We start from the raw sequence: 26,667 nt of genomic DNA on the forward strand, positions 1-26,667 counted from the left end.
TGTACAACTGTCACCATTGTATAATTTCAGAATGTTTTCATTATTCCCCCCAGAAAATCCCATGCCCTTTAGCAGTCACTCCCCATCTCCATTACTCTGAGCCCCTAGCAGCCACTAATCTACTTTTCTGTCTTTACAGACTTGCCTACTCTAGACATTTCATATAAACAGAACTATGTAATATGTGACCTTTTTGTGTCTGGCTTCTTTCACTTAGCCTAATGTTTTCAAGGTTCTTCCATGTTGTAGATGTATGAGCACTTCATCCATTTTCATGGCCCAGTAATATTCCATTGTATGGATATACCATGTTTTGTTTATCCACTCAGTTGATGGACATTGGGTTGTCTCTCTTTGTGGTTATTATGAATAACATGCTGTGAACATTCATGTATAAATTTTTTGTTGTTATTAATCTACAATTACATGAAGAACATTATGTTTACTAGGCTCCCCCCTTCACCAAGTCCCCCCCCCACAAAACCCATTACAGTCACTGTCCATCAGCATAGTCAGATGCTGTAGAATCACTTCTTGTCTTCACTGTGTTGCACAGTCCTCCCCATGCCCCCCTCCCCCCGCATGCCATGCTAATTATACATGCTAATCGTAATACCCCCTTTCTCCACAACCTCGCCAACATGTGTTGTTGTTTGTCTTTTGGATGGTGGCGATCCTTACTGGTGTGAGGTGATATCTCATTGTAGTTTTAATTTGCATTTCTCTGATGATCAGAGATGTGGAGCATCTTTTCATGTGTCTGTTGGCCATCTGAATTTCTTCTTTAGAGAACTGTCCAGCTCCTCTGCCCATTTTTTAATTGGATTATTTGCTTTTTGTTTGTTGAGGTGCATGAGCTCTTTATATATTTTGGATGTCAACCCTTTATCGGATCTGTCATTTATGAATATATTCTCCCATACTGTAGGGTACCTTTTTGTTCTATTGATGGTGTCCTTTGCTGTACAGAAGCTTTTCAGCTTGATATAGTCTCACTTTTTCATTTTTGCTTTTGTTTCCTTTCCTGGGGAGATATGTTCATAACTGAAAGGGCAAGCTCCCAGATTCGATTTTAGCCAATTGAGACCCAGATCCTACCTCAGCCAATTGGGACCCGGATCCTATTTCACCCAATCGGAGCTTGGTCTCTCTCCCCTCCAGTCAGCAAGAAGTACACCCACCACCCCTAGACCCTGCCAACTGACCAAAGCCACGACTCATCACCCCCCAACTACCCCCAGGCCCAGCCAATCAGCCAGGGCCACGGCCATCACCCCCCACCCCCAAACTGCCCTGGAAACCCATAAAACCTTTGTTCTGAGGAAAATGTGCTCTCTTTCTCTGGCATCTTGCCACTACATTGGTGTAGATGAGAGATTGAGCTCGAGCTAGCTTGAATAAAGGCTCTTTGCTTTTGCATCGGTGTTGGCTCCTTGGTGGTCTTCTGGGATTCGTGACTTTGGGCACAACAATAACCACGTCAGTTTTTTAAGAGAAAAGAGAGATCATTTATTGAATGCCTTATTCACTAATGATAATAAACCTGAGGTCCAGGGAAGTTGGAGTCTTATCTAAAATGAGCAGTTACAGAGCCAATACTAGGATATGGGTCTCTTGAATCCCAGTCACTGACATTTCCTTCTTCCATATCCATCTTTATGGAAATCATGACCTGATTATAACTAGTTCTTATTTAGTAATTGAAATGGGACAGTGACTCTATCATATTAGATAATTCAGTTAGATATTAATTTATATTATACATACCTCTGAAGTCTACAGTCATTTATTTCATAATCAGGTTTTACTGAGTAGTTTTTAATATCGGTAAGGAATAGTGAGGATATCTGCATTTATTTTAACTTAACCAGCAGTTGTGATTTTAAAGGTTAATAAATGTTTTGGAGCACTTTGAGAACCAGATTATTTTTATAAAGGAGCAATTTGTTCATATAAAAATAGATTTGAGGTGTACCATATTTGCTGATTCTTCTAGGTTATCAACTTTTATTTGCCCTGTAATAGTAAAAACTTAAGTATTTTAAAATTCTTTTCCATGTGCTTATAAAGTAGTGTGTTTATAACACAGCAATACAATTTAACTTACAAGTTAACCATAAGTTGAAGTTTTCTTTTCTTTATGTTTACTGTTAAATTACCTGAATAAGAAAACTGATAGTAATAGGTATTTGTAATAAGAACAAATAATCCTGACATTGTTTAGTATTTTACTCTATGCACTATGTTTTGCTTTCTATTCATTATCTTATTAATGAAAAATTTTGTTATCATCTCACTCAATCCTCAGAATCTGTGATTAAGATCATTCCTACTTGTATGCACAGATGAAGACACTAAAGTGTAGAGGCATTTAGCGACTTGCCTGGGGTCATACAGCTTGGGCGTTATGGAGCTAATATTTGAATGCAGGTGATCCCTTGGGAGCCTAAGTGCTTTGTCTTCTATAAGCCACTGTTGTGGGGAACCTCCCAGGAAAAAATTATGTTACCAGGGGCTATTTTTATCATTATGTCCCTGATCCTCCTTTATAAAACAAAACAAAGCAAAACCCTGCCTCATTAGAGCCATTGCTAGCAGAGACTTATGAGGAGGCCAACACCTCTAGATTTTTCTAGATCCTATTCATTCTTAAAGACCCAGCTCAATTTCTGTCTTTTTCACAAAGTCTTTTAACATTTCATTTTATTCCTTTTCTGAATTCTCATGACAGTGCAGTATTACTTTTATTGACATTGTTTTTATGTGTCTTAACATCTTCCTAGAATTGTAGTATTTTAGAATTGGACAGGATTTTAAAGAAGTCTGTGTCCCCATTTTCAGATTTTCTAGTTTCATTCTACTAGGTTGAGTTTCTTGAGTAGTATCAGCTCATTGTTTGCTGAATGTCAGAAAACTATTAGCATTGCTGTTCCCTCTTTATTCAATATGACCTTTTATTCATGATGTCATTTTAACAGCACAGATACACTATTTCAAGTTCTGACAGTTCTCAGTTGCTAGCATATTGGTACAATAGTAGAAACAAGTTGAATAGAACAAAATTGATGTCAATATTTTAGACAGGGTTGGTTCAAACTTGAGATGGGGAAAACTTAAATAAATAGTTGAAAACTAAGCTAAATTATTTTAAACTAAGCTAAAACATTCTAAGTCAGATGTAGAATGTTAAATTAATAGCACCCAAATCAAATCATATTTAGGCGAATGGAATAAATGTTCCCTAACAAGATAAATGTTGTTGAGCCCCTGCTGTGTCTCAGCCACTGCAGTGAACATTTAAAATATCTTAATCTTCTGACTGGTTAGCCAGAGACGGGTAAGATTCCTCAAGGGAGGAACAACCTAACACAGGCACAGTCGCAGGGGGGCCATCAGGTGAGAAATTGGGGATCAACAGAGGTGAGGCTTAGAATCTCTCCCCCCCTGTTTTGAGAGAAATCTTCTGCATCATGGATGTTTTATTGCCCTTGTCTAGCTTGGATTAACACATAGTCTACAGGCACACACCTGATCATCTACATTTGCTCTCTTACAACACTAAACTAAGTTTTCTACCTTTATCTTACATCTACCTACCACTTCAGCATTTTTAAAAAAAGTAATAATAATAATAAAGGGAGAAATGTGGGATCCACATATAAATCAAGTATAAAAATCAAACAAATATTCATATTTGACCTGATTGTTTATGGTTCATGATGCATGATCAAAACCGAAAGTTTCTGTGATGACTGCCCTTGCACTGTTCACCATGTAAGAACTTATTCACTATGTAAGAATTTGTTCACCATGTAAGAACTTATTTGTTATGCTTCAGAAGATGGGAGACTGACGAGAATTAGGCTTGGGGTGGATTAATGATTGTGCATTGAGTCCCCTGTACAGAATTTTATTGTTGTTAACAACCATTTGATCAATAAATATAAGATATGCCCTCTCAAAAAAAAAAATCTTAATCTTCACTCATATGATGTATACTAACAGTAATAAAGGGCTTCATAGAAATACCTAACATTTTGCAGTTTACATACAGTTTTCCCCACAGAAGTACCTCTAATAGCAAAGTCAGATACTAAAGAGGACCTGGGGATCAAGACCAAAGCAGCCCATAGAAATATTACCTTCTTTGTCACCTTTTTTACCTTAAAAATAACAAGTTTTTAAATTGTACTCAAGAGTATATCCTTATTTACTGTAAGAATATATCCTCCTTTGTCCATTTTTTACAATTCCAAGAGAGATGAATTATGTTTAACCTGTGAATTCAGAAGCCTTTTGGCACAGTGCAGAATCCACCTTGGGTTGCACATAACCAGATCTTTAGACCACAGGTCTATGGTTATTTGATCCCAGCAGTGGTCCTGTGACCCTAAGCCAAGAGTAAACTTGCTAAGTTAGGCTTTGTCTGACTCCTTACTATTAATAAAAAGTATATAACCGTGTAACACATTTAGTTTTTATTTGTTTCTTTGACACCTAAAACTTTATGGCATTATGTTTATCTACTCCTAGAGAGAAGTGGCTTTTCAGGTAATCTGAAGGCTATTTCCCTCTGTCTTTTGCTTTGTAGGAAATTTTTGTAATCATAGCCAGGTTAGGTCACAATTTTTTTTTTAAGTTTCTCAAAGAGAAATCTCTTAAAAGCAAAGCTGTAAAATTCTTAGGTGTAGTTTTTAACAGTTTTAATTTCTCAATTTTTGAATTAGTGATTTTTCTAGAGGTTAATATATTGTGTCTTGGAAGTATCTCAGTGAGTGTGTGTAAAGATTTTTTTCTATTATTTGAATATATATCATGCATTGTTTGAAGATGAAAGCCCTTGAGATGATTTTTAAGAAACCTTTTATTTTGGATTAGAAGTGTACTCTGCTTGACTTGAGAGATTTAATAACTTTTGTATAGCCAGAATGATTTGGACATGTAGGGAATAAATTTGGATGAAAAACATTTTATGGTGCATAAAAATAGATGCAGATATTATACTAATATGCAACTTAGAGTGGGTACTTATAAAGTTAATCTTTCTTTAACATTTAAGACTTGGTTTTGCTTGATAGATCTTTTTATTTTTATAGGTGGAATAAATATAAATGTGCCAAATCCAAATGGATAAAATAATGTTAATTTTGTATTTCTTCTTTTTAAATTTTTAGTTGTTGACCTCCTCTACTGGAGAGACATTAAGAAGACTGGAGTGGTGTTTGGTGCCAGCTTATTCCTGCTGCTTTCATTGACAGTATTCAGCATTGTGAGTGTAACGGCCTACATTGTCTTGGCCCTACTCTCTGTGACTATCAGCTTTAGGATATATAAGGGTGTGATCCAAGCTATCCAGAAGTCAGATGAAGGCCACCCATTCAGGTGAGATGTCTGGAAAACAAGGCACACATTGGCAGCACTGCAAACAGAATTAGTTTGTATTGAACTTTCATTCTTCTATCTGTAGAGTTACAGCATACATTTTTCTACTCTTAAAGATAACTGCAAATTTTTGCCAAAAAGCTGTATCAGAAGCATCTGCTTTTGAGATCTCCTAAAGAGATCTTATCATAGGCTCATGATGGAAAAGACTGGGTTTATGTACCATTAGCCTCACTCTACTAATTGTTAGTAATATTTATTAGAAGTATGTATTTGGTAATTTAATTTTACATTTTTGGAAGCTATATCTTTAACTTAGGATTGGTGAGAGTTATATTTTTTAATTGCTTATGATATTCTATCTGATACTAGAAATACCTTTTTTTCCAATGTATGTTTATATTTGTCTGTTGTGCTTTCACATTATGCCTACCTTTTCTTACCACTCCTTCTCTATCTAGTTTACTTCTCATTCCCTAAGGCATTACTTTGGAGACAGCCCTTTATTCCCATCCCCCGTCCCGCCCCCCAGCAGCTCCTAGTCTCTAAACTACATCTTGTGCCCTTATTTTTACAAGCACACTGTAGATTATAGATCTAATTGCTAATGGGACACACCTCAACTAGGGCCTTCTGCCTTCACTTTATACTCAGCATGTTTCTCCACCACCCCCCTTCTTTCAATTGAGATATAATTCCCATACTATAAAATTAACTGGTTTTTAGTATACTCACAGAATTGTACAAGCATCACCATTTAATTACATTTTCATCACACTCAAAACCCACTTTGTGCCCATAGGCAGTCACTCCCCATCTAGCCCCTAACAACCACTAACTCATTATGTTTTAAATGAAACTTTTTTCCTCAAACTTGTCAGTTTCTACCAGTAATACCACTAGTATCTTAATTTCAGGCTCCCAGTTCGATGTTGCATACACATACAGAAAATAATTAAATTTTGTTTTTTGCCCACTTGCTGCCTTTGTAAATATTTTTATTAGAAATACAGTTTTCGTGCTGTGATAACAGATTTAAGAAGGTGTAACAGAGACCATATGGCTTTTAAAGCTTGAAATACTTACCACTTGGCCGTTTACAGGAAGTCTGTCTACTCCTGGCTGGACTTCACTTACCAAACTGGGCTCTGGTCACCTCAGATTACTTCAATTCTTACAGATCTTACCAGATTAATTTTCCTCAGATACCACTTTTATTATATTTTTAGGCATAGGGCTCTCTGTTCATTATTGGATAAAGTCCAGATATCTTTATCTTGTCTCTCATTTACTGTTAAAGTTTTCTGTGCCCATTTTCATGCCTTTTTAGCTCCCCAGATGCCTTAATCTGTCGTAGTTTCTATTTGGTTCTGTGTTTGATTTCAAGACCTAGCTCTTTGAAGAAGGTTTCCATAACACTGGCTCAGAATAATCTGAGAATTCATTTCCTGTTGCACTAAATGTGGTTTTCAAGTATTCTCTAATTGTTTTGTATATGGAATTTTTTTTCAAATAGATTGTGAATAAAAATTTTGGTAAGACAAATGTGTATTTGGGCATGAATGAGAATGTAATTAGAACATTTTCCAGTTGATATTAAAGGGTAAACTTAAATCCGTTTTCATACTTTACTGGGAGAGACCTACTAAATTATTTTGCTTATTGTAAAGACTGGGGATTTGTTTCTCTCTAGCTTTCTTTTCATATTGATGAAGCAGATGTTACATAAGTTTGGGAAAGAAACTAGCATTTATTGAATGGCTCTTGTGTGTCTAGCCTTTATGTACAGACTTAATTTTCACGACAACTCTATGAGATAGATGGTGGTACACCAATGTACAAAGGGGAAAACAACCTTAGAATTTAGTAACTTGAAATTGCAGTTTCAAAATGGTAGAGTTATATCATGCCACAAATCATAAAGGAGTATGCTTTTTATGTAGTTTATTGAAATATATAAAACACTGTCAAGCCAAAACTTCTAAGACATCTACAATGTAAATTTTATACATCATTTGATCTTAAAGATGACTTTGGAAAAAAACTAGTGATTTCTTTCTTCTTTATGTCCTTAGAAACACTTTATTCTTTGCTCAAAGACTTTTTATAATCATTACACAATGAATTCAGCCAACATGCCATTTTAAGCCTATTGGACAGTTTTTCCAAGTTCTCAAGCCACACTAGTAAAGATGTTATCATACAATTCATATCTAATACTTGGTGGTCATTGAAACAGAGTGATGACAGTGCTAGTATTGCATTAGTATCACGTACATGTTGGTTCAGTGAATGTAAATATCCACAGGGTGTTGTTGATGGAGAGCGCTGCCTTTGCTGGCCAGGCATCTTGTCTTCAGCAAGAGTGAAAGCATAGTACAAAGAACCAACTGAAGTTATATCAGCCACTATATATATATACACACACACACACATATATATATATATATATGTAGCTTTTCTATTATTTCTCAAAACTGCATAAGTAAATTATTGCTGATGTGAAGGTAGATGTGAATCTTTGACCATTTGTAACTTGATAATAATAACTTGATATTTGTCGGTTAATAGCAGTTGTCTATGTGCTAGACCATTGTCCTAGTAAAGATACACATTCTTGGTCCTTAGCAAGGACTTAGGTGGGCTCTGGTTGAAAAGTTGGCACCACAGAATGATTGAGTCTGAAGCGATTTAGGATGGTCTGTTTCTCTAATTTTGTAGAGTTGGACCCAGAGAAGTTAAATGCCTTTTACAAAGTTGCATAGCTAGGTAGTAGCAGTCTCCTGACTCCCACCTGAGTTCAGCCTAAATAGCACTAGCTAGGAGAGCTCAAATAAAACTAACCTGGCATGGGCTGGAGGAATGAATTAGGGTGCACACAGATTAGAGACTAGTTTGGAGACTGAATGTTCCAGTTTCTAAATAATGAGCATTTAATTAGAGAGATGGCATACTGAATGAAAATGAGGAGAAATTTGGGACATATAGCAGAGATGAAACTATGGGACAAGGACTTATCAGACAATGTAATTTCCAGTGTAAGTAACTAGTGTCTCTGACATGGGGAAGTGCTGAAGAGGGACTGGGTAAGGAGCTACTCCCAATAGATACAAGAGAATGCTTAGCACTCTGATTTGGTTCTATTCTGCCAAGATAAAATCGCTTCTTTAAAACAATAACTAATGAAACAATTCCTTGCATTCCTGCAGATGACTTATTTCCTCCATGACAGTTGTCTTCTTCAGTTTAATGGTTCCAGCTATCTCAGGCTAGATTTGGATATCTAAATGGACAGTAACTAATATGTTTTACTGGGATTGCCACTATACTTTAGAAAGCAATTTCACAATCTCAGGCTTGACATACTAAAGATTAAGATGGACAGTGTCCCCTAAAGATTAAGGCTAAGAGAGTGTAGTACAGCATTTGGAAATGAAAAGGACCTTTGTTAGGAGCACTTGATGAGACAACATAATGTTAACTTGAAGAAAAAAATCAAATCATAAGAATAACTACCATTTACTGAGTGCTTTGTGCATGACTGTGTTAAGGAACTTTACTAATTGAGTCTTCATTATCTCCATTTTATAAATTAGGAGACTGAGGTTTAGAGGGAAGCTAAATAACTTTACAAAATTACATAGCCAAGTAAATGGCAGAGCTTAAGATTCAAGCTTAGATCAGTCTGGCTTCAAAGCTTTTCTGTGTTTTTCAGCTGACAGCATGTATCAGTAAATACCCCTTGCTTAGTGCATTTTTATTGTGCTTAATTTGGAAACAGTAGGCTTTTACTAAAATATTTTATTAATGTCTTTTTTTACATACACCCAGAGAAAAGTCACTCCAACCAGTGACAGTTATGATGTGTTTTGTTTTCTAGAGCATATTTGGAATCTGAAGTTGCTATATCTGAGGAGTTGGTTCAGAAATACAGTAATTCTGTTCTTGGTCATGTAAACTGCACAATAAAAGAACTCAGACGCCTCTTCTTAGTTGATGATTTAGTTGATTCTCTAAAGGTAAGTTTATTTGCTTTTCATTTTTTGATACACCCAAAATTTAATATCAAAAGAGTTAAAAGTATAAAATTCTATTTTTCTATATTAAAGTAAATTTTAAATACAGTGAAATCTGTTACTATAAACTTATGTTTCAAAATTCAGAATCCAATCAAATGTTTTAAGATGGAGGAAAGAACTATTCCTTTTAAAAGAAGATAAGTTATAAATTCATACTTCTGTATATCATAAAGATTAAAAGTAAGAAAATTAAAGTGATTATAAGAATAAAGATTACTTAATAGATTTAATGTCAGATGTGATTTATTCTGCCTAACAGAGCCTCTAACACTTAATTACTTAGCTTGTGTGTGATTTGTTCACACATAAGCTGTTTCACATCTTGGACTCTTTCTTGGAATGTTTATTGTGGAAAAGCTTTAGTACTCTGAAACATCTTCAGTTGGTAATTGTTGAAAGTTTCAAGGTTCTATCAGAGACCATTGTCATGGGTGGTGTGGGCCTGAGACTCTAATTTTCAGTTGGCATTCATTAGAAGTTTTTCGTTAGTTTTTGAATCTTGCTATATAGCTACTGTTAAAGTCACACCTTGCAAATAAACTCTCCCAAAGTTCAAGCTGACTGAAAGCAAGCACTAAATCAGTCAATGTAACATGAGCTCCAAGCAATGGGACTTTAGTGCTTTTCCTTTATGTAGAACTTGCCTGTGACTTTTGCTTAAGAGACTCATTTCCAATCTAAGTCTGGATAGAAATGTACTAAGGTAGTAATTATCATAATTTTTCATTTCCAAGAAATATCATCAATTTATCATGCAAGCCATGGATATCACAGCAACAGGGCGACTGGGCCTTTAGACTCAGTGAAACAATTTATGAACTGTTCAGGACAGGCTTAAATGCTCAAAATGCTTTTAAAAACATCTTAGCCTTTATAAGCCATTAGATAGACATTATTTTCAGCTGTGTGATTTTTTGGAACTTCAGTTACTAATAACATTAACAGTTAATAATTTAGTTTCCTTTCATTATTATCTCTTTTATAGAGTGCTTGCATTTAGTGACTTATTCTGTTGTAGTGCTTTGAAATTATCTGATGTCAATCTGCAACTGAAAAAGATCATGGTTATGTTATTTAGGATGTTTGATTAGTTTTTAAAGGGAATAAAACTATTTTGGAGTGATGAAATAGAACCTTGTACACATGGATCCTAGAAGAAACCAGTTTCTATTTCATTGAAGTGAGACTTGCTATGCACAGCTTGACTGCTGGGGTAAAACTTGTGTGAAGAATCACCAAAAAGGTACTAGTGCAGTTGAAGATGGTGGGCACTGATTGAGAAGAAACACTATCTATAAATGGTGATACAGGCCTTCAGACAGCAGAGTCATCCCTGCATTTAGCAGTCAAAAGAGGTGGTCGGGGTAACTCCAAACAGGAAAGTCACTGTTTTTATAGACTTAAAAATTGAAACAGATAAAAGCCAAAAGTCATCCTTCATATTTGCACAGTGTAGCTGTGTGAAGGCAGCTATACATAATTCAACATTTTTCTTGAGAGAAGAGGCATTCCTGAAGAAATCTATTTAAAAATAAAACAAATTGATCTGGGAATGATTCAGTAAGTGCCAGTTTTTACAAGTTTCAGTTTAAAGTTTCCATCTCCAGGTTAATCAAAAGTAACCTTATTTGTTTTTTCTGAGTTTATTGTCATCTATACACAGTCATATGTTTAGACAGATAGTTTTGCAGATGTGGAAATACTTGCCAAAGCTAGAAGAGTGAGAAAATGTTAGAGGAGGCCTTATTAAATACTTTCAAAGCCTTTAAAATCTGTTTTTCACAGATATTAGAAAATAGAATGAGGAAATTTTATGAATAAATTGTTTTTTTGAAGATAAAGAATTTCATTGTGCTATTAAACCTCATTTTTTAATTTCCTTAGAGAAATTACCTTAGGTTTTTTTTTCATCAATTATGTTATTCATGAGGAAGCTAGCATAAATGAGAGAACCTGAACTTGATAGATGCTTGCCTTGAGTGACTTGGCTAATTTGAAAGTAAGAGAGTGGCACATAATGAGATAGATTTATTTTCTGAAACACTTAATTTTTATGAAGTTTACTTATATTTTTAAAACTTTTTTTGTTTCTTAATATTAAGGGGAAAAAAAGACTTGCATTAGAATTATAGTTTACTACTTTTTCTCCATAAGAATTAGCAATACTTTTGAAAAGAAAAAATAAAAGAAGAAAAGTTATTTTAATGGTTTTCCCAAATGGTACTTTTTTGTCAAACCTAGAGTTCAAGTAAAGCTGCTTGGTGACTTCCCCCAGGGGTGATTCATTCAGTGCTCCAAATAAATAACACTTGCTTCAACATATTAACACATAGAATGAACTTTGCATTTAGGTCTCAAAATCTGTTGAGGGAAAAGAATAAGGCAAGGTATGTCTTTTTCTCCTGATGGAAAGGTACAAAGGTTGGTAACTCAGATGCACACAAAGTGCCTTCCCTGATAAACCTTGTGGGATTCTGCCACAAGGGGGACTTTATAGTTACTTAAATGATTTTGGATTTTTCCTCTCCTGGGACCTAGGGTACCTCCAATGCCAATAAAACTTTTTCTTTTTATGTTTTAACCACTTTTAAAAATTAAAATTTTACTCTAATTAAAATTAAATCTTTTCTTAATGTCACTGAGCAGTACAGATTCCATCTGTTTCCACTGAAGAAGCGTATAGGCAACTTGCATAAAAGTCTTACTGAAAAAGGAAGCTGATAAAAAACTTAACAGACTTGGCTCTTTATTAAAGTAACTTAACAGTAATCCTACGAGAAAAGGAAGTTCATTGAGCATCTGCCACTCTTCCAGTTTTTTTTAGAGAGCATTTAGGGTAAAAAAAAAAGATTTTCCTTCTAGTACTTTTTTTGCGTCTTAGCCATAGCAGCTGGTAGGAGAGTCATATTCTCTCTCCCTGTAGTAAGCAAAACATGGCATTTTCAATTCTCATTCTTTTTTTTACTTTTTTAAGTAAAGGAAAAATTGATTTTCCCTTTTAGACTGATTTATTTCCTATGTTTAGATCTTAATCTGTGAAAGTTTGCTAATATAGAGCCCCAGTCTTTCTCGTTTTAGATGAATTTGTCATCTTGTTAAATAACACGGAGTTTTAAAGATTTTATAGGAACCAGTTTTTGATTGGATTTACTTTGATATTGTCTGATTCATAGCTAAGAAAATGGTAAACCACTGTAATTTCAAGAAAGAACAGTGGGAATTAGGCTCATTTATAAATTTTTTCATTTAGAAAATAGACATAGTTCAAGCTCTGTGACTTATTTAAAATAATAGCTTTTAAACAAAAATTTGAAAGAAGTTCTCTATAGCTTACTGTCTTCATAAATGTTTGGTGTCCTCAAATTTATATAATTCTAGGTTCTGGGTCACAATACTACCACTTCTGTTTGAAACCACCTTCCTCAGAAATTGAAAATTTTAGAGCCACTATTCTTAGCATGTAAATTTATTCTTCTTGCTTGTTACTTTTTCTTTTTTGGCAATGTGAGGGATGAGCCTGTTCTTTCAAATGTGATCAAAGAAATAAACTCCAAGGCTCATCAGGTCTGTTGAAAAAATCTGAAGTGAGATGGCGGTTTTCTTTTTTCCTGGTCTTGGTCTCCTGGTGGCTGACTTGGACAAATAAAAATAGGATCAGTCCTGCAGATTACTCCTTTAAATTCTCACATAATCATTCCATTTGTTCTGCTTCTTTGAAATTAGCTAAAAGCTTCTAAGTCCTAGAAAAAGATATCAAGTGTCTATAGCTTGAGCAATAGTCCATTTTCCAAAGGATTAATTTTAGTCAAATATTATGGGCAAAGTCAGTGATAAAATATTTCTAATTCATTTCAGTAGAACTTAAACATTTGTATAAAATTTCACCACAGCCAAATATTTTGGCCAATCCTCAGGATTGGTTTTAAAGGTTATATTTCTTAAAGTGGGTTTGTTCCAATGAGTGCCAGACACAAAGTGCAGGAAAATGATTGATGGGGAAGTAGAGGAGAAATGTTCTCTAGAAAAATTAAGTTGCAAAAGCTGGGGGTATATATTCTTTTCTTGGAGAGTCTACTGTAAGTTTACGGTAGTCTCTGAGAAGTCAGAAAGAGGCTGGGTAACTATTTGATCTAGTGATATTTGTCAACCTTGTTTAAATAACATCCATTACCACCATAAAACTAGTATAAGATAGTTGAACACATTTAAACCACTTAGTTAAGGTTTAATTCTGTTCCTCTGATTGACCTTCCATGTAACATATTTTTGAAAGGGGATCTTGTTTTAAAACAGTAGTTCTCAGTCTTGGCTGTACTTTGGAACCAGCTGGGGGAGTGATAAAATATACTGATACTTGGGAAGGGAGAGGTGGGAGTCCCATCCAGTGAAACTGTGATTGAATTTTTCTGGGGGCACTGCCTGCAGAGTCGCTGTTTTTAAAAGTTGTGACATTAAGCTGTAAACCTCAGGCTATACTTTCTCCCAACTTATCCCCCTCTTTAGAAAAAAAAAACATAAGCTAGTCTCTGCTGGGCTCAGTGAAAATATACACTAAAACAGTAAGAAAATGTCTAACTATAGTTGCCTGGCAACCATAATGTTCCAGAATGCAATCCTAAATATGAAAGTGAGCCAAAAAAGTCCAGAACTCCAGAAATAGCTGACCCAAAGAACATTTACATCTGGCTCACAGGCTCTCACGTGGTGATGATGAACATAAACATTTTGACAGTTTCCTTTCTGGTTTCTTTGGCTCACATTAAAACTAGAAGGGAAATGGGTTGGGGGAAAATGTAGAGAGAAGTCAAACTGATACTAATGAATGAGGCTGCAGATGTCAAAAAAAGTAAGTCTTCAATGTTTAAAAATGCAGAAAAAGTTTGAAAGTGTCAGAATTGCAAAAGTAATTTCTGAAATTGTGTTAAGCACTATTCCTTCATTTTCCTTAAAAATGCCCCATCCCAAACCTGCATTGAGACATCATGTAATAAAAAATCTGCAGAGCTTTTTAATGAGGTATGTGATACACAGTTAAATTTAATTCCCTATTCCCCTGGATGAAAGACAAACATGGCATGACCCTTGCCCTCTTTCTGTAGGTACTTATTAGACTTCACTGTACTTTGGGCCCTCTTTCTTCCAGTATCACTACTGCCCAAAGAGAGATGAGCTTTGACTTCCACAGTTAATATGCACTGGCTGTAATGTTACAAAGTATGGAATAGCATAGAATGTGTAGGTCCAAAATGAGAGTTGCCAGTTTGTTTCTTTAAAATGTTTATTGACCTTTTTCCTGCCTCTTCTTAGTAGCATGCATATTCTTGACAAATTCCCATTACTAATGGTTACTCTGTAGGTGATTTTACAGTATAGCAGAGCAGATAGGTTCTCAAGTCAGATAAACCTGAGATCACTGTGACCTCTGGTCTGGTAACTTGCTTATTAATCTTTTTATGTCTTGGTTTCCTCTTCTGTGGGGGATGATAACAGTACCTAGCCTTTGTGGTTACAATGAGGTTAACTGACCTAATGAATGTTCAAAGAAATGCTAGTTGCTGCTGTTACTGTTTAACAGTTGCAATAATTGTACAGTTGCTTTATAGGCGCCAGTTCTTACCACTGTTCCTTTCTCCTCTGATGGTGTGTTCTCTGGAAACCCTTTCCCAGTATTTTTGTTTTGGGCTTTGAAGTGTTAAATTTTACCCAAACTTAAGTGCAACATTTAAAAATTCTGTGAATTTCTGTTTTTTTCTCTCTTAAAATAGAAAAATTTGGCAACATTATTCTGGAATACTTAGGTGGTATCAGTCCATGGACTGGGGCTGTGGAGGGCCTCCTTGAGAGGGAGAATGCATGTATCTGTTCTCCTCAGAGCACGGCCAGGCTCCACAGGCATCTGAGGTCTCCCTCTCCCCTCTTTGCCTCTGGGTAGTGTGGCTTTTCGGAAAAGTGTCCTTCAAGAGGCAAGTCCAGTGATATTTGATAGCCCAGGTGTGAAGTCCAGGGCTTCTTCCCTTGTGGACTGGGAATGTGGCCTTGTCAGTGAGTCCAGGACCAAATTAGGACTTATTTTTAGCTTGTGTGTGAGTACCTGATTCTGTCATGGTAGGGGTATCATTGCTACAGCAATTTCTTATAAATTGTGGAAGTTTGACTCTTTTCCCCTTAGACTTGTGGTGATAATGGATAAAAATAGCTCTGTTGTTCTGTAGTAAACTTATGTGCAGAATTTGTTTAGTCTCTGCAATAGGAGTCTGTAAACCTAAGTGAGGGGGTGGGGAAGGCTTGCTAAGTGGAATCATGTGTCAGGCCTTTCTACCAGTCGTTTCATAGCAGTTGCTAAGACCAAGGCAGCATTTAATCTTTGATTTTTCTTTTGACAGGTGTTAAGAATGCTTGACATTTGCTCACTTGAACATCAGTTAAATTCAGTTGTATGGGTAACTAGAGTGTAGCTATTTGTAGTTCTGACAGTTGGTAGAGAAATCCAAAGTGTCTTCCTAACCTGCAGTAAATAAGCCCACTAGATTTTAAACACCTTAATTACTGCTCAGTACCCAGCTCATAGTAGGCATTCAGCCAAGTTTGGTTAAATGAGTGACTGCATGAAGAAAGATATACTTTAAGTCAAGGGTCAGCACACTGCTCTCTGTCTAGCCCATTGCCTGTTTTTATACAGCCTGGGAGCTAAGAATTGTTTTTACATTTTTAAGGATAATATTCAAAGAGAGGAGACCCCTTGCAGTCCACAAAACCTAAAATGTTTATTTTCATTATCTTGCTATCCAGAAAAAAGTTTACTGATGTTGCTTTAGGTGATGGAGGTGCTAACTCCTCTCTAACCTCTGCTCACGTATACCATGTTACCTGGACCTAAATCATCACCATTGTGATGATGTTAGCTACTAAGTAGGGCAAAGCAATTGCTAGACACTCAAAAGCTTTTAATAGTAAGTAAAGGAATTGCTGATGATGAATATTTAATAAGATTCAGGCTGACTTTGTGTTTATAAGTCTTCAAGAACTGCTTCAAACATATCACTGAGTCTTTGTGTACTATGTGAGGTTCCCAAGTTTTAGAACTGGAGGAAAAGTTTGAAATCCTCTTGTCTAGCCATTCATGAATAAACTAAAGTATGGAAAGGAAATAATGGAATTCTTGAAATCACTTTTAGAAGCCATACCTTTTCCAAACTGCCGTATTTGGTGATTAAAAACAATAATCCCAGATTGTGAGATCAGGATTGCTCAAGTAGGAGTTTAGTCAATTCACTGCAGTCCCTGGAGGGGATGGTGAGATCTGATCTCGGGCAGGTTATGGAATTTCTGTACTCTTCAGTGTCTGCACTGCATTGGTAGCAATAGTACCTATCTTATAAACGTGTTCAGAGGAATGAGTTTATATTTGTAAAGCATTTAAAACAGTGTCCAATACTAATATAACAAGAACTATATTAGTGTTTATTAAATATGTAAAGGAGGCAGTGGCTAGAACAGTAATAATGGTCAGCTTTATTAATAGGTATGAAAGTTTGAGGTGCCTTATTCCCAGGGCTAACTCTGGCTATTAAAACATGTCACTGGGAAGACAGCACCTCAAATCCCTAATAAAATGCCAGAGGTGGTATTTTTGGTGTCTGCACCTAGTCTCACCGATAATGCACTCCCTGCCGCATTATTGCTTATTCAGGTGTCCGGGATTTTAATGTCTAAATTATTTAGCTCAAGTAGATCTTCAAGCACTTAACTTGTTAGTACTCTGAAATCAGTTTTAATAGCTAATTCCCATGCCTTTTTCAGTCTCCCCATTTAAAAGCTAAGTGCTGTATTAGAACTGGAGGGATAATAAGGTGTACCTTTGGCATTTTTCTGATCTCAGAGAAAACAGATTCAACTACTTGGTGATGTAGTCCACAGAAAGTGAATCAAATCTGTTGTTTTAACTAGGATTCTGAAGTTCTGAAGTGAGCCTGGTGACATAGAAATGTAATGTCCATATTACCTTACCAAGTCTCCAAAGAGTGTGTCTGTGGTAGGTTGGCATTTAGATGGGATGCTTTTATTTCAAAGCTTACGAAACTTTACTTGAATTTTGTCTTTAATAGGCTAATGTTATTTTCTTACAGTTTGCAGTGTTGATGTGGGTATTTACCTACGTTGGTGCCTTGTTCAATGGACTGACACTACTGATTCTGGGTAAGTCTAAGTCTATAAAACCATTGTAAAGAAAAACTGCAGGAAGAAGATCGTGGGCAGGGAGCTGAGAGACACCGTAATGGAGAATAGTCTCATACTGTAGGAAAAATACAAGATGTACGTTTGAGGTTGTGATCACTTTGAATAAACTGCTGACACTGTTCACTGAAAGCTACTTTAGTTCCTGAAGACTGCTCCAGCTGACAGTGATGAACCAGATCAAGCGCAACCTTATCTGATGGTGCAGTTGTAAACTGAGTGAACCAGAGATGCCTGTATTTTATGAAAGCTGGGTGATTTGAAGCCAGAAATGGTTCCTGCAGCCTTCCTTCGTTAATTCATTGTTCTGCAGTATCTCCCACCAGCATGTGCATCAAGGAGATCTGTGTATTTATTCATTCATTAGGAACATTGCCTGGCTATGTAAATAGTGTTGCCAGTTTGATAGCTTTTTAGTGTTTATTCCACATCATACCAGTCTACTCTAAAGGTTGTGTATTTCCTTTTTCAGCTCTGATTTCACTCTTCAGCATTCCTGTTATTTATGAACGACATCAGGTAATTTCTTAACTGCAGATTTCAGAATACAGAGCTCATTGTACAATGTGGAACTTAGATGTACCAGTGCCAGTTTCCAAAGCTTTATAAATGTGAGAAATTTGGTGGGATTGTAAGCCTTTGGTTTGTGGGAACATCTTAATGGTTAATGAGATTCTTTAGCAATGGTAATTTTCTAGTAACTCCTTTATACCTCTCTTTCAGGCACAGATAGACCATTATCTAGGACTTGCAAACAAGAATGTTAAAGATGCTATGGCTAAGTAAGTATTTAAAATCTGCAACAACTTCTACTAAGGATAAGGTCTACTGGACTTTGAGAGCAGTGCAGTATTTTCATCTTATTGGCACAATGACTAGCAAAGCTCAGACCTTAAGTGTGACAGAGTTGCCAAAAGATATTTTTTCTAACATTTGGATCATTGATTTCTGTATGTGTATTTAAGGCTTTGTTTAAATCTAATTCATGAGGCAAAATTCTAGCTTGTAGTATGACAGCCTTAGGAGTTCATTTCTTGTATAAGCTGAGCAATACACAAATAGTAGTTTAAGTAGCAGAAAACATAATTCTTTAAAAATATTTACATTGACCTTTTTTCCCTCCTTTTCATATGTAGACTCCAAGCAAAAATCCCTGGATTAAAGCGCAAAGCTGAATGAAAAAGCCCGAAATAATTATCTTTAAAGGGGATATTCATTTGAGTACATGGGGGAGGGTCAGGGAAAAATGAAACCGTGACATTGCAGGGCAGTTTCACAGATCTTTATTTTTAGCAATGCAGTGTCTGAGGAAAAATTACCTGTCTTGACTGCCATGTGTTGTTCATCATCTTAAGTATCGTAAGCTGCTATGTATGGACTTAATCATATTTGTCTTTCCTACGTGAGGCACTGGTGAATAAAAAAGATCTGAGAAAGCCGTGTATTGACTTTGGTGCAGGTAGTCTTGCTGTATTTTGGGACTTGCAAAGTGGAACTGAAAATCCTTTTCACAGTTGGTGTACTGTGTATGGTCTGTGTAGATTGATGCAGATTCTCTGAAATGAAATGTTTAGACGAGGTCATACCACTAAAGTGGGAGCAAAAAGCTTGCTTTTCTGGTATGTTCTAAGGTATATTGTGAATTTTACTGTTATATTAATTGCCAATATAATATAGATTATATGTATAGTGTTTCACAAAGCTTAGACCTTTACCTTCCAGCTGCCCCACAGTGCTTGATATTTCAGTCGTTGGTATACATGTATAGTTCCGAAGCACATAAGCTAGAAAAAAAGTATTTCTAGGAGCACTACCATCTGTTTTCAACATGAAACAATGTCATGCACATAGAACTCGTTGTTCAACTTCATTGCACAGACTTACTGTAGTTAATTTTGTCACAAACTCAATCTATGGACTGAATCTAATGCTTCCAAAAACGTGTGCAAATATCAAACATTGTTATGTAAGAAATTGATTTATACAATTGTGGTTTAAGCTGTACTGAACTAAATATGTGGAATGCATTGTGAACTGTAAAAGCAAAGTATCAATAAAGCTTATAGACTTAAAATATGTTTGGTATTTTGGTTTCATCAAACTGCTGCAGATGGATACACAAAGGGTAGACTTTGCTTCAACCAGTGAGTGGTCACTTACACTTTCAGAAAGGCTTTCAGCTCACAGTGCAGCTATCCTTACATAATCAAATTTATTTGACACATACCAAAATGTTTTTAAATTATATATTCTTTGAAAATAAATTCATGCACCGATATTTTAACATAGTAGAGTATTTTAACATAGTAGAATACAGTGTAAGATTTGTGAACATAAAATCATACCATATAAATGTTTACAAATAAGATTTAAGAAGTTTTCTGGACACACACTATTGCTCTTTAAATATAATTGTACATATCATCATTGATCAATTTGTTCTTCCACATGGTTATTTCAATGCAAGATCCAATTATGAAAGGTCAGTGGTACAGTAGAGGCAGACATGGTTATCACTCAGCATCACCAGTCACATGATACGGAAAACAATCAGGACTGAGTAGGGACTCTAACTGGGGGCCCGACAACCTATTGGTGGATTGATGTAAGGCATTAATAATTTGGCATATAAAAATAGTTCAGTGAGTGATTTAATCCATTTAGAATGCTGAAGCACTTCTGTGATAAATGTTAATCTATTTAAATGAAACTGCTTCATTTCACCTTTTCTCTAAACTGACAACTGCAAATAGCCAGTAACTCAAGATCCAGAATTCTAGTTTACTGACCGGAAGGACTAATTGGTATGTACGTGCCCAGAGTAACCAGTCCCTCACGGGCCTTCCTTGCGGTGTGTGCCGTCAGCCCCTCCTGTAGCCAGTGGGAGGCCAAGTGTGAAGTATGACTGAGGTGGGTTAGGGATGTCTTCTGGTTAATATTTTCCAAGTCATATTCTGTCATCCAACCAACTCCAAGGGACTCTAAGCTAGATATTTTGTTTGAGCTTGATTTACCAAGTATTGCTTGGGCTTAGAAATTTATATTGCAGAGACATTTAAATTCAGGCTTCTCCTATATATTTCACCTGAAGCAAATCAGTGGGTCAAGTCAACCCCATTCTGGGAGTGGTAAACCCAGTTACAGCCTCTTCTCACCTCACTGATTACCATTTTATAACAAGATAAATCAGCCTATTTGAACCCACTTGAATTTTTATTTTTTGTTTCTACTTTGTAGCAGTAGAGGTTTATTTGAATTTTATTTTGGATTTTGTGAGTTTGGCACTGAACACAATGAAAACCCATTCTATACCCTCCCTCCTGAATTGACGTTTCTTTGCTGCTCACCTTCCTATAACCACTATTTCCTAAGCAGGTAACTGATGTCTTTCATTTAGGAAGCCTTGACATGAACACATGACATGGGTGACAGACCAGGAATCTGCTGAGGGTCCTGTAGCCCTCCTCAGTTTTGAAGTTTTAGCACCATATGCAGAAAGGAGATAATTTGTGGGAGGTGAGACAGCAGCCCACACAACTGGAAACTTTCAAAGGCACTTAATGGATATAAAACTCTGCAAATGAAATATTAAAAAATTAAGTTTCTCAACTTGTTTATACATGGCTCATTTGGTTTGAAAGCTAAATGTGGAGAACAGAGGCTATCGATATTTCTGGTACTTCAGTGCATCTAACTTAAGCTGTCTTGTTCCAACTAATTTGTAAAAATGAACATTTTTAAAGTATATAGAAACGTAATAGTAAATCATCTTTTTTGTAAAAGGTTTGATGCAAACTAAAAGCTACATATTGTTAAGGGTAACCGAGGCTTTAAATTTTGTTAGTGGGCTACATTATTGGATAGGATTTTTTTGTCAATGTACTTAGTAGGTATAGTCTCAGGAACAGAGGCAAGCAGCCTTAACGTTTGAGAACTGACCTTTCTTCTTGGCATCACAGTTTTGGAGATCGCAGAGTGGGGGCACTCATACCCCTTCAGTGTGTTGCCCATGGCGGGTGGTGACAAGATGCCCCGTCACTGCCTCTGCAGTTGCTGGGTGGTGGCAGTGTCAGCAAAAAATGACGAGGTTTCCGGCATTATAGACATCGCCACACAAATACACTGAAAAGGCAGATGGAACAGTCATTTTGCATGGCTGGACACCATCATAATTCCGTTATGCAACCAAACTAAACAATCTTGTCAAGTGCTCCATTGTCAAGTTCAGGTGATAACAGTGGACATTTCAGTTTCTATTTCAAAAAGGAAACCATGGATCTTGCCACTAATTAAAGATATATTTGTTTTAAAAAGGTCTGTGTTTTATGTTTAGCTCTTTCAGCAGCCTGAGCATCTGCTGAGCATGAGGACCTGGGCAGTGTGACTTCACACTCTCGTTACTATTGAAAGGCTTTGTCAACTCCACTTGAGCAGGACAGCCTGTTCTAGTGCTCGGCACAGAGCCAGGAGTCACAGTGGGCTCCCATGGCTGCAGAGGCCTAGGGGTCCGACATTGTCAGGGTCACTTCTAAGCCTTTTATGACCAGTTCACTTAGGTCTCTAATTGCTAGCTTGTTCACACTTTGGTGCAATTCAAATGGTGTTTCTCCTCCACATGGAGCTGCTGTCAATACTATCTCAAGGGCTCTAAGTGCCAGCAGCAGTTGGCACAGCAGATGGGAGACAGGCGCTCCCGGGCAGGTTGTCAGAAAGCATCTTTTGGGACCATTTTCCTCCCAATGCTTTTGGGTAGAAAGTGGGTTGAAACTGTCTATGGGTGCCTCTTCCACAGCCTTCTTCACACCACTAAAAAATAACAGGAAAGCATGCATTTCTGCTTCATCAGAGTTTTACTTTATCCCCTAAGTTTCTGGGCTGAACAGAAACCTATATTCATGTTGCCATAAAGCCCTTCAACTACATTAGATGTGAAAAAGCTAAGTGATTAGGCTGTCCTGGTCCTCCACAATCCAAGTAAGAAATGCCCTTGGTGGAGGGACAGAAGAAAGCTGCCTTCTTAGAAATGAGAAGAGGCTGGTGGCATCCCTGGAGCAGGCTACCAGGGATCCTTCCAAAACAATGGGAGGCCAGTCCTGCCTCATGTGGAACATGTGCCCATTTCACACTGAGCAGCAGTTAAGGTCAAAAGCAGCCGAGGCTCAGGAGCCCAAATAGCTGGTTGAGGTTCAGCTACTAACACTGAGCCTAATGGCTTCACTCCTCATCTAATGTGTAAATTTGGGTAACTCTTGCCCTGCTTGTTTGTCAGGGTGACTGAGACTCAATATTATTTTTTAAACCTTTCTTGGCTGTGGATTGATCATCCATCTTAAGAACTCTAGTGATCAATTGGAAGTTAGGAGTTAAAAGACCTATGGATCAAGGTCATTCTGACGTCCTGATTAAATGCAGTGATGCCATGGGCTGTCCAAGAGCTCCTACTGCAGTCAGCCATCATGAATCACCTACCTGTGCCTCCAACCAGCCGAGCTCTGAGCAGTTACCACATGCCCTTGGCTTCTCCCCAATCCCAGGACAGCTCTAGTGGGGCACAGACCCCTGAAGATTTGGCCTGGGAGTCACCAGAGACTACCTTAACTTTGGGAAGACTGTTCTTCATTAGGATTCACTGAGTCTCCTGTTTATTATCCTCTCCCCATTCCCCTGGGAGGTGCCAGGATACCTGAGGTGGGGAGAAGAGGGAGTGAGGGCCAGGCCTGGGGAATTGGACCCAGATTAACTGGTTGGTACCTGCAGTCGTCTCCTCCAGTGCTGACCACATACTTGTCATCATGAGAGAAACGGATGTTTGTCACATGAGCTGAATGACCAAAGTATCGCTTATGTTTGGCCTGTGAGCAAAAGTGAATGGAGACAGTTAAGGGACCTTGTTCCTCCCAACAACTTACAGACTTGACTCTCTTCCCAGAATCTTCCTTCACTCATGGGATTCCCGTTTGATACAGACATCTCTGTTAGCCAGCCTTTCACTGCTTGCCCCACTTGCGGCCATTTTGTCCACCCTCTGCCCCCCCCCTCCCATTCTCCTGGCTTCCAAGCCTTCCACTCCAAAGGGAGATGAAATGGGTTGGTGTTCACCAAATCTCCACAGGTCTGGAACAAGATTCCCTGTGTTCTAGATGGCCATCTAGTCCTGCAGACTGCAGAAGAAGAGTGCCCGTAGGCAGTGCAGGGAGGTTACTCAAAGGACTCACAAATTTTTCTGTGCATGGAAACTCAAAGAGCTTCACCAGCCCAAAGTCATCTCCTGTGACAAGGTTCAGGCCAGCGTGGGTCACACATGCGCAGTTCACATCAGCCTTGTCTGCATTTCGTGGCCAGATGCCAATGACTTCGTCTCCCAGAATGCTGTTCCAACAGGAAAAAGTGTTAGGAGATGTGAGAGAAGACTTCCTGCAGGGAGGCAAACATCCTCTCCCTGGATACGGGGCAGAGAGGGGTACTCTGTGTAACTCAGTGTGGTAAGTGGCTCTTCCAGCATGAAAGCATCTGTCCCCAACCACTCTACACCTGCTTGAGCTGTAACTATTCTATTCTAACACCAGTCCCTTTCACTCGCCACCTTTGATTCTCTTCCTCCTCTCTATAGTCCTTTTGAGAATGTGTATATTTGGGAGTAGAGTGGGGGTGCCTTCAAGCTCACAGGTCGATGGTTTCTTTTCCCGAGTCAGCAAGGCACTGCTTCTCACCCTGCTAACTGGCAGGTCAGCCCTCTCATTCCCTCCTGGTGACTGCAGGCTGAGTGCACTGCACCAGGGCGCAGACAAGAACTGGGAGATGGTTTCCCTTTGAACTTGTTGGCTGGGGCTGGGGACTTGTAGGATGAATTACACAAAATGAGAGACTTTGCATTTTAAAAACCCAGGTCAGATCAAAGCCAGGGGCCCAAACTGGTACCAAGAAGCCTCCTGGCCCCACCCCCACAAAGCAAAGATAGCTCTGTCTCTGGTCTTCTTCAACCACACACAAACTTGGGAGACTGAGCCTGGGACAAGAGACTCCCTTGTGACCTCTTCCTCAAGAAGTGTCTTTTTCAGTCACCTTGTCCAGGAGGCCCAGGTGATCTTCTCAATGACCATGGCTTCGGTTACCTGCTTCCCCAGGGGGACCTCATGCACCTGGCGCTTATAAGCTCCTGTTGACACCTGCAAGCAGAAGGGATCTATATCCACCAACTTTCTTTCCAGTCAAAAGGACTCCCATTTTGGTGTGCTATTTCCTAGAATACAGCCCCACCTCCCTAGGACTTTTCACTGAAGCCAAGTTCAGCTCCAGACTGCAAAGCCCGTGGTCAGCCCATGGCAAAGTTCCCAGGAGCAGCACATTTTTCCATCCATTTTCTATTTCCGAAGTCCTAAGACAGTGGTCCAAGTGTGGTTCCTGACCAGGAGCATCAACATCATCTGGAAACTTGTTTGAAATGCACGTTCCTGGGCCCCACCCCATACCTACCAAATCAGAAACTCTGAGGGGCCCAGCAATCTGTCTTTTAACAAAGCCTTCAGATGAGCCTGATGCTTGCTCCAGTTTGGGAATCCCTTCTTGGAGAACCAAGGCCCTTTAGTACAGAGGTAAGGCAAGTGTTCTCATGGACAGCAGATGATAAAGATGCTTACTGAAGCACCTGGGACCTGACCCTTGCTTCTCTGGGAATCTTCTAAGGAACCCTGACCACTTTCCAGAAAATGGCTGCTGCCTTCATCTCCAGTCCCCTCTTCCCTGTGGTATTTCTGGCCCAGGTTTCCCTGCTGTTCATGGAATAAGCTGAGATCATTCCCACCTCAGGGCCTTCACACAGATGGCCTGGAACAATGTTCCTACCCCTCTTTGTTGGCTAACTCCTACACATCCTGCAGTCAGCTTAAATATCACTTGTGTGGACAGGAATCTAAATTCAGTGTCTGTTAAATGCTCCCTCAGCACCCTGTCCTTTTTGTTCTCAGCACATAAACACATAATCACAATTTGTAATTATATGTATATTTTGGAATTATATGCTTAATGCTTGTCTCATCCATTATTACAGGGCAAGCTCCAGGAGACCAAGGCCTAAGCCAGACACATTTTATTCAACCAAAAGCCTGGAATAGTGCCTATTTCAGGAAATATTTGATGAATGAACATGTCATCTCTCCCTTCACAATGCAGATCCAATTCTAGGCCAGCTTTTAAATGCACAATATTTGTTCAGTGTGCGGGAGAAATCATTGTTTTCAGCTGGCTTGTCAGTTAGCTCAGGGACCCAGGGATGAGCTCTCACTTCAGGCCCTGTGTGAAGGGGCCACACTACCCAGGAGGATTTGGAATTGAAATGACTAAAGTATAAGAAGTGACACATGATTAGGTGCAGCACCAGACAACTAGAAATTAGGAAGCTTTGGAGAGGAGGTGGTGAGAGGAGGATTAAAGATGATTAGGGCTTATGCTACCTGCTTTTCTTGCTGGAGGATATCTCTATTATTTTACGTTCTATTACTTCAACTTGCTTAAATACCCTAAGCTTCTGTTTCTTCATTTATTAAATAGGGGAAAAGTAATCGTACTTAAAGGGCTCCTGTGATGAGTAAATTAGCACACAGCAAGCGCTCAATATAAGCCATCGTTAATATTGCTTATTATTATTGGTTGCCCCAGATACCAGTAAAGCTGGAACATACCTGGATGTATTTGCCATCTGCAGAAAAATCCATCTGAATGACAAAACTTGGGATATCTTTGCAGTAACCAATGCGATTCAGGCTCGTGCCCTGAGTGAGGTCATAGAAGTCAACTGTGTGTTCGGAAGAACCAACAGCTAAGAATCTGCTGTCTGGGCTGATTCTAGAAAAAGCAATCCAAGAGCGTGGCCCATGAGGAGGGCCCTCTGGGGCTGGTCAGGCATCAGGTCTGCTCTGGGGTGGGCCTCCCATGCTCAAGGACAATGAGATCTCTCTTCATGACTCACATATGG

At 38.1% G+C, this 26,667-nt stretch overlaps 2 protein-coding genes across 10 annotated transcripts in view; one reads left to right on the plus strand and one right to left on the minus strand.

Annotated features, from left to right (window-relative positions):
- Positions 1-19,770, plus strand: part of RTN4 (reticulon 4) — a 72,552-nt gene extending 52,782 nt beyond the window's left edge. For all 4 annotated transcript variants that reach the window (XM_036925959.2, XM_036925960.2, XM_036925961.2 and 1 more), the window contains 6 exons: positions 5,175-5,382; positions 9,263-9,401; positions 17,588-17,657; positions 18,169-18,215; positions 18,420-18,478; positions 18,833-19,770. In XM_036925959.2, coding sequence (XP_036781854.2) covers positions 5,175-5,382; positions 9,263-9,401; positions 17,588-17,657; positions 18,169-18,215; positions 18,420-18,478; positions 18,833-18,875 — 566 coding nt within the window. In that variant the 3' untranslated portion in view covers positions 18,876-19,770. The remainder of the gene's footprint in view (positions 1-5,174; positions 5,383-9,262; positions 9,402-17,587; positions 17,658-18,168; positions 18,216-18,419; positions 18,479-18,832) is intronic.
- Positions 19,643-26,667, minus strand: part of EML6 (EMAP like 6) — a 269,209-nt gene continuing 262,184 nt past the window's right edge. For 3 of the 6 annotated variants that reach the window (XM_057497201.1, XM_057497200.1, XM_036925951.2), the window contains 5 exons: positions 26,375-26,537; positions 24,759-24,862; positions 23,912-24,065; positions 23,448-23,548; positions 19,643-21,818 (listed from right to left, as the gene is read on the minus strand). In XM_057497201.1, the coding sequence (XP_057353184.1) occupies positions 21,794-21,818; positions 23,448-23,548; positions 23,912-24,065; positions 24,759-24,862; positions 26,375-26,537 (547 nt within the window). In that variant the 3' untranslated portion in view covers positions 19,643-21,793. Of the gene's footprint in view, positions 21,819-23,447; positions 23,549-23,911; positions 24,066-24,758; positions 24,863-26,374; positions 26,538-26,667 lie in introns of those variants that run through there. The other 3 variants (XR_008995844.1, XR_008995845.1, XR_008995846.1) reach the window with 3 other exon arrangements.

Source organism: Manis pentadactyla, chromosome 2, assembly GCF_030020395.1.
Source record: "Manis pentadactyla isolate mManPen7 chromosome 2, mManPen7.hap1, whole genome shotgun sequence".
Lineage (NCBI taxonomy): Eukaryota > Metazoa > Chordata > Mammalia > Pholidota > Manidae > Manis > Manis pentadactyla.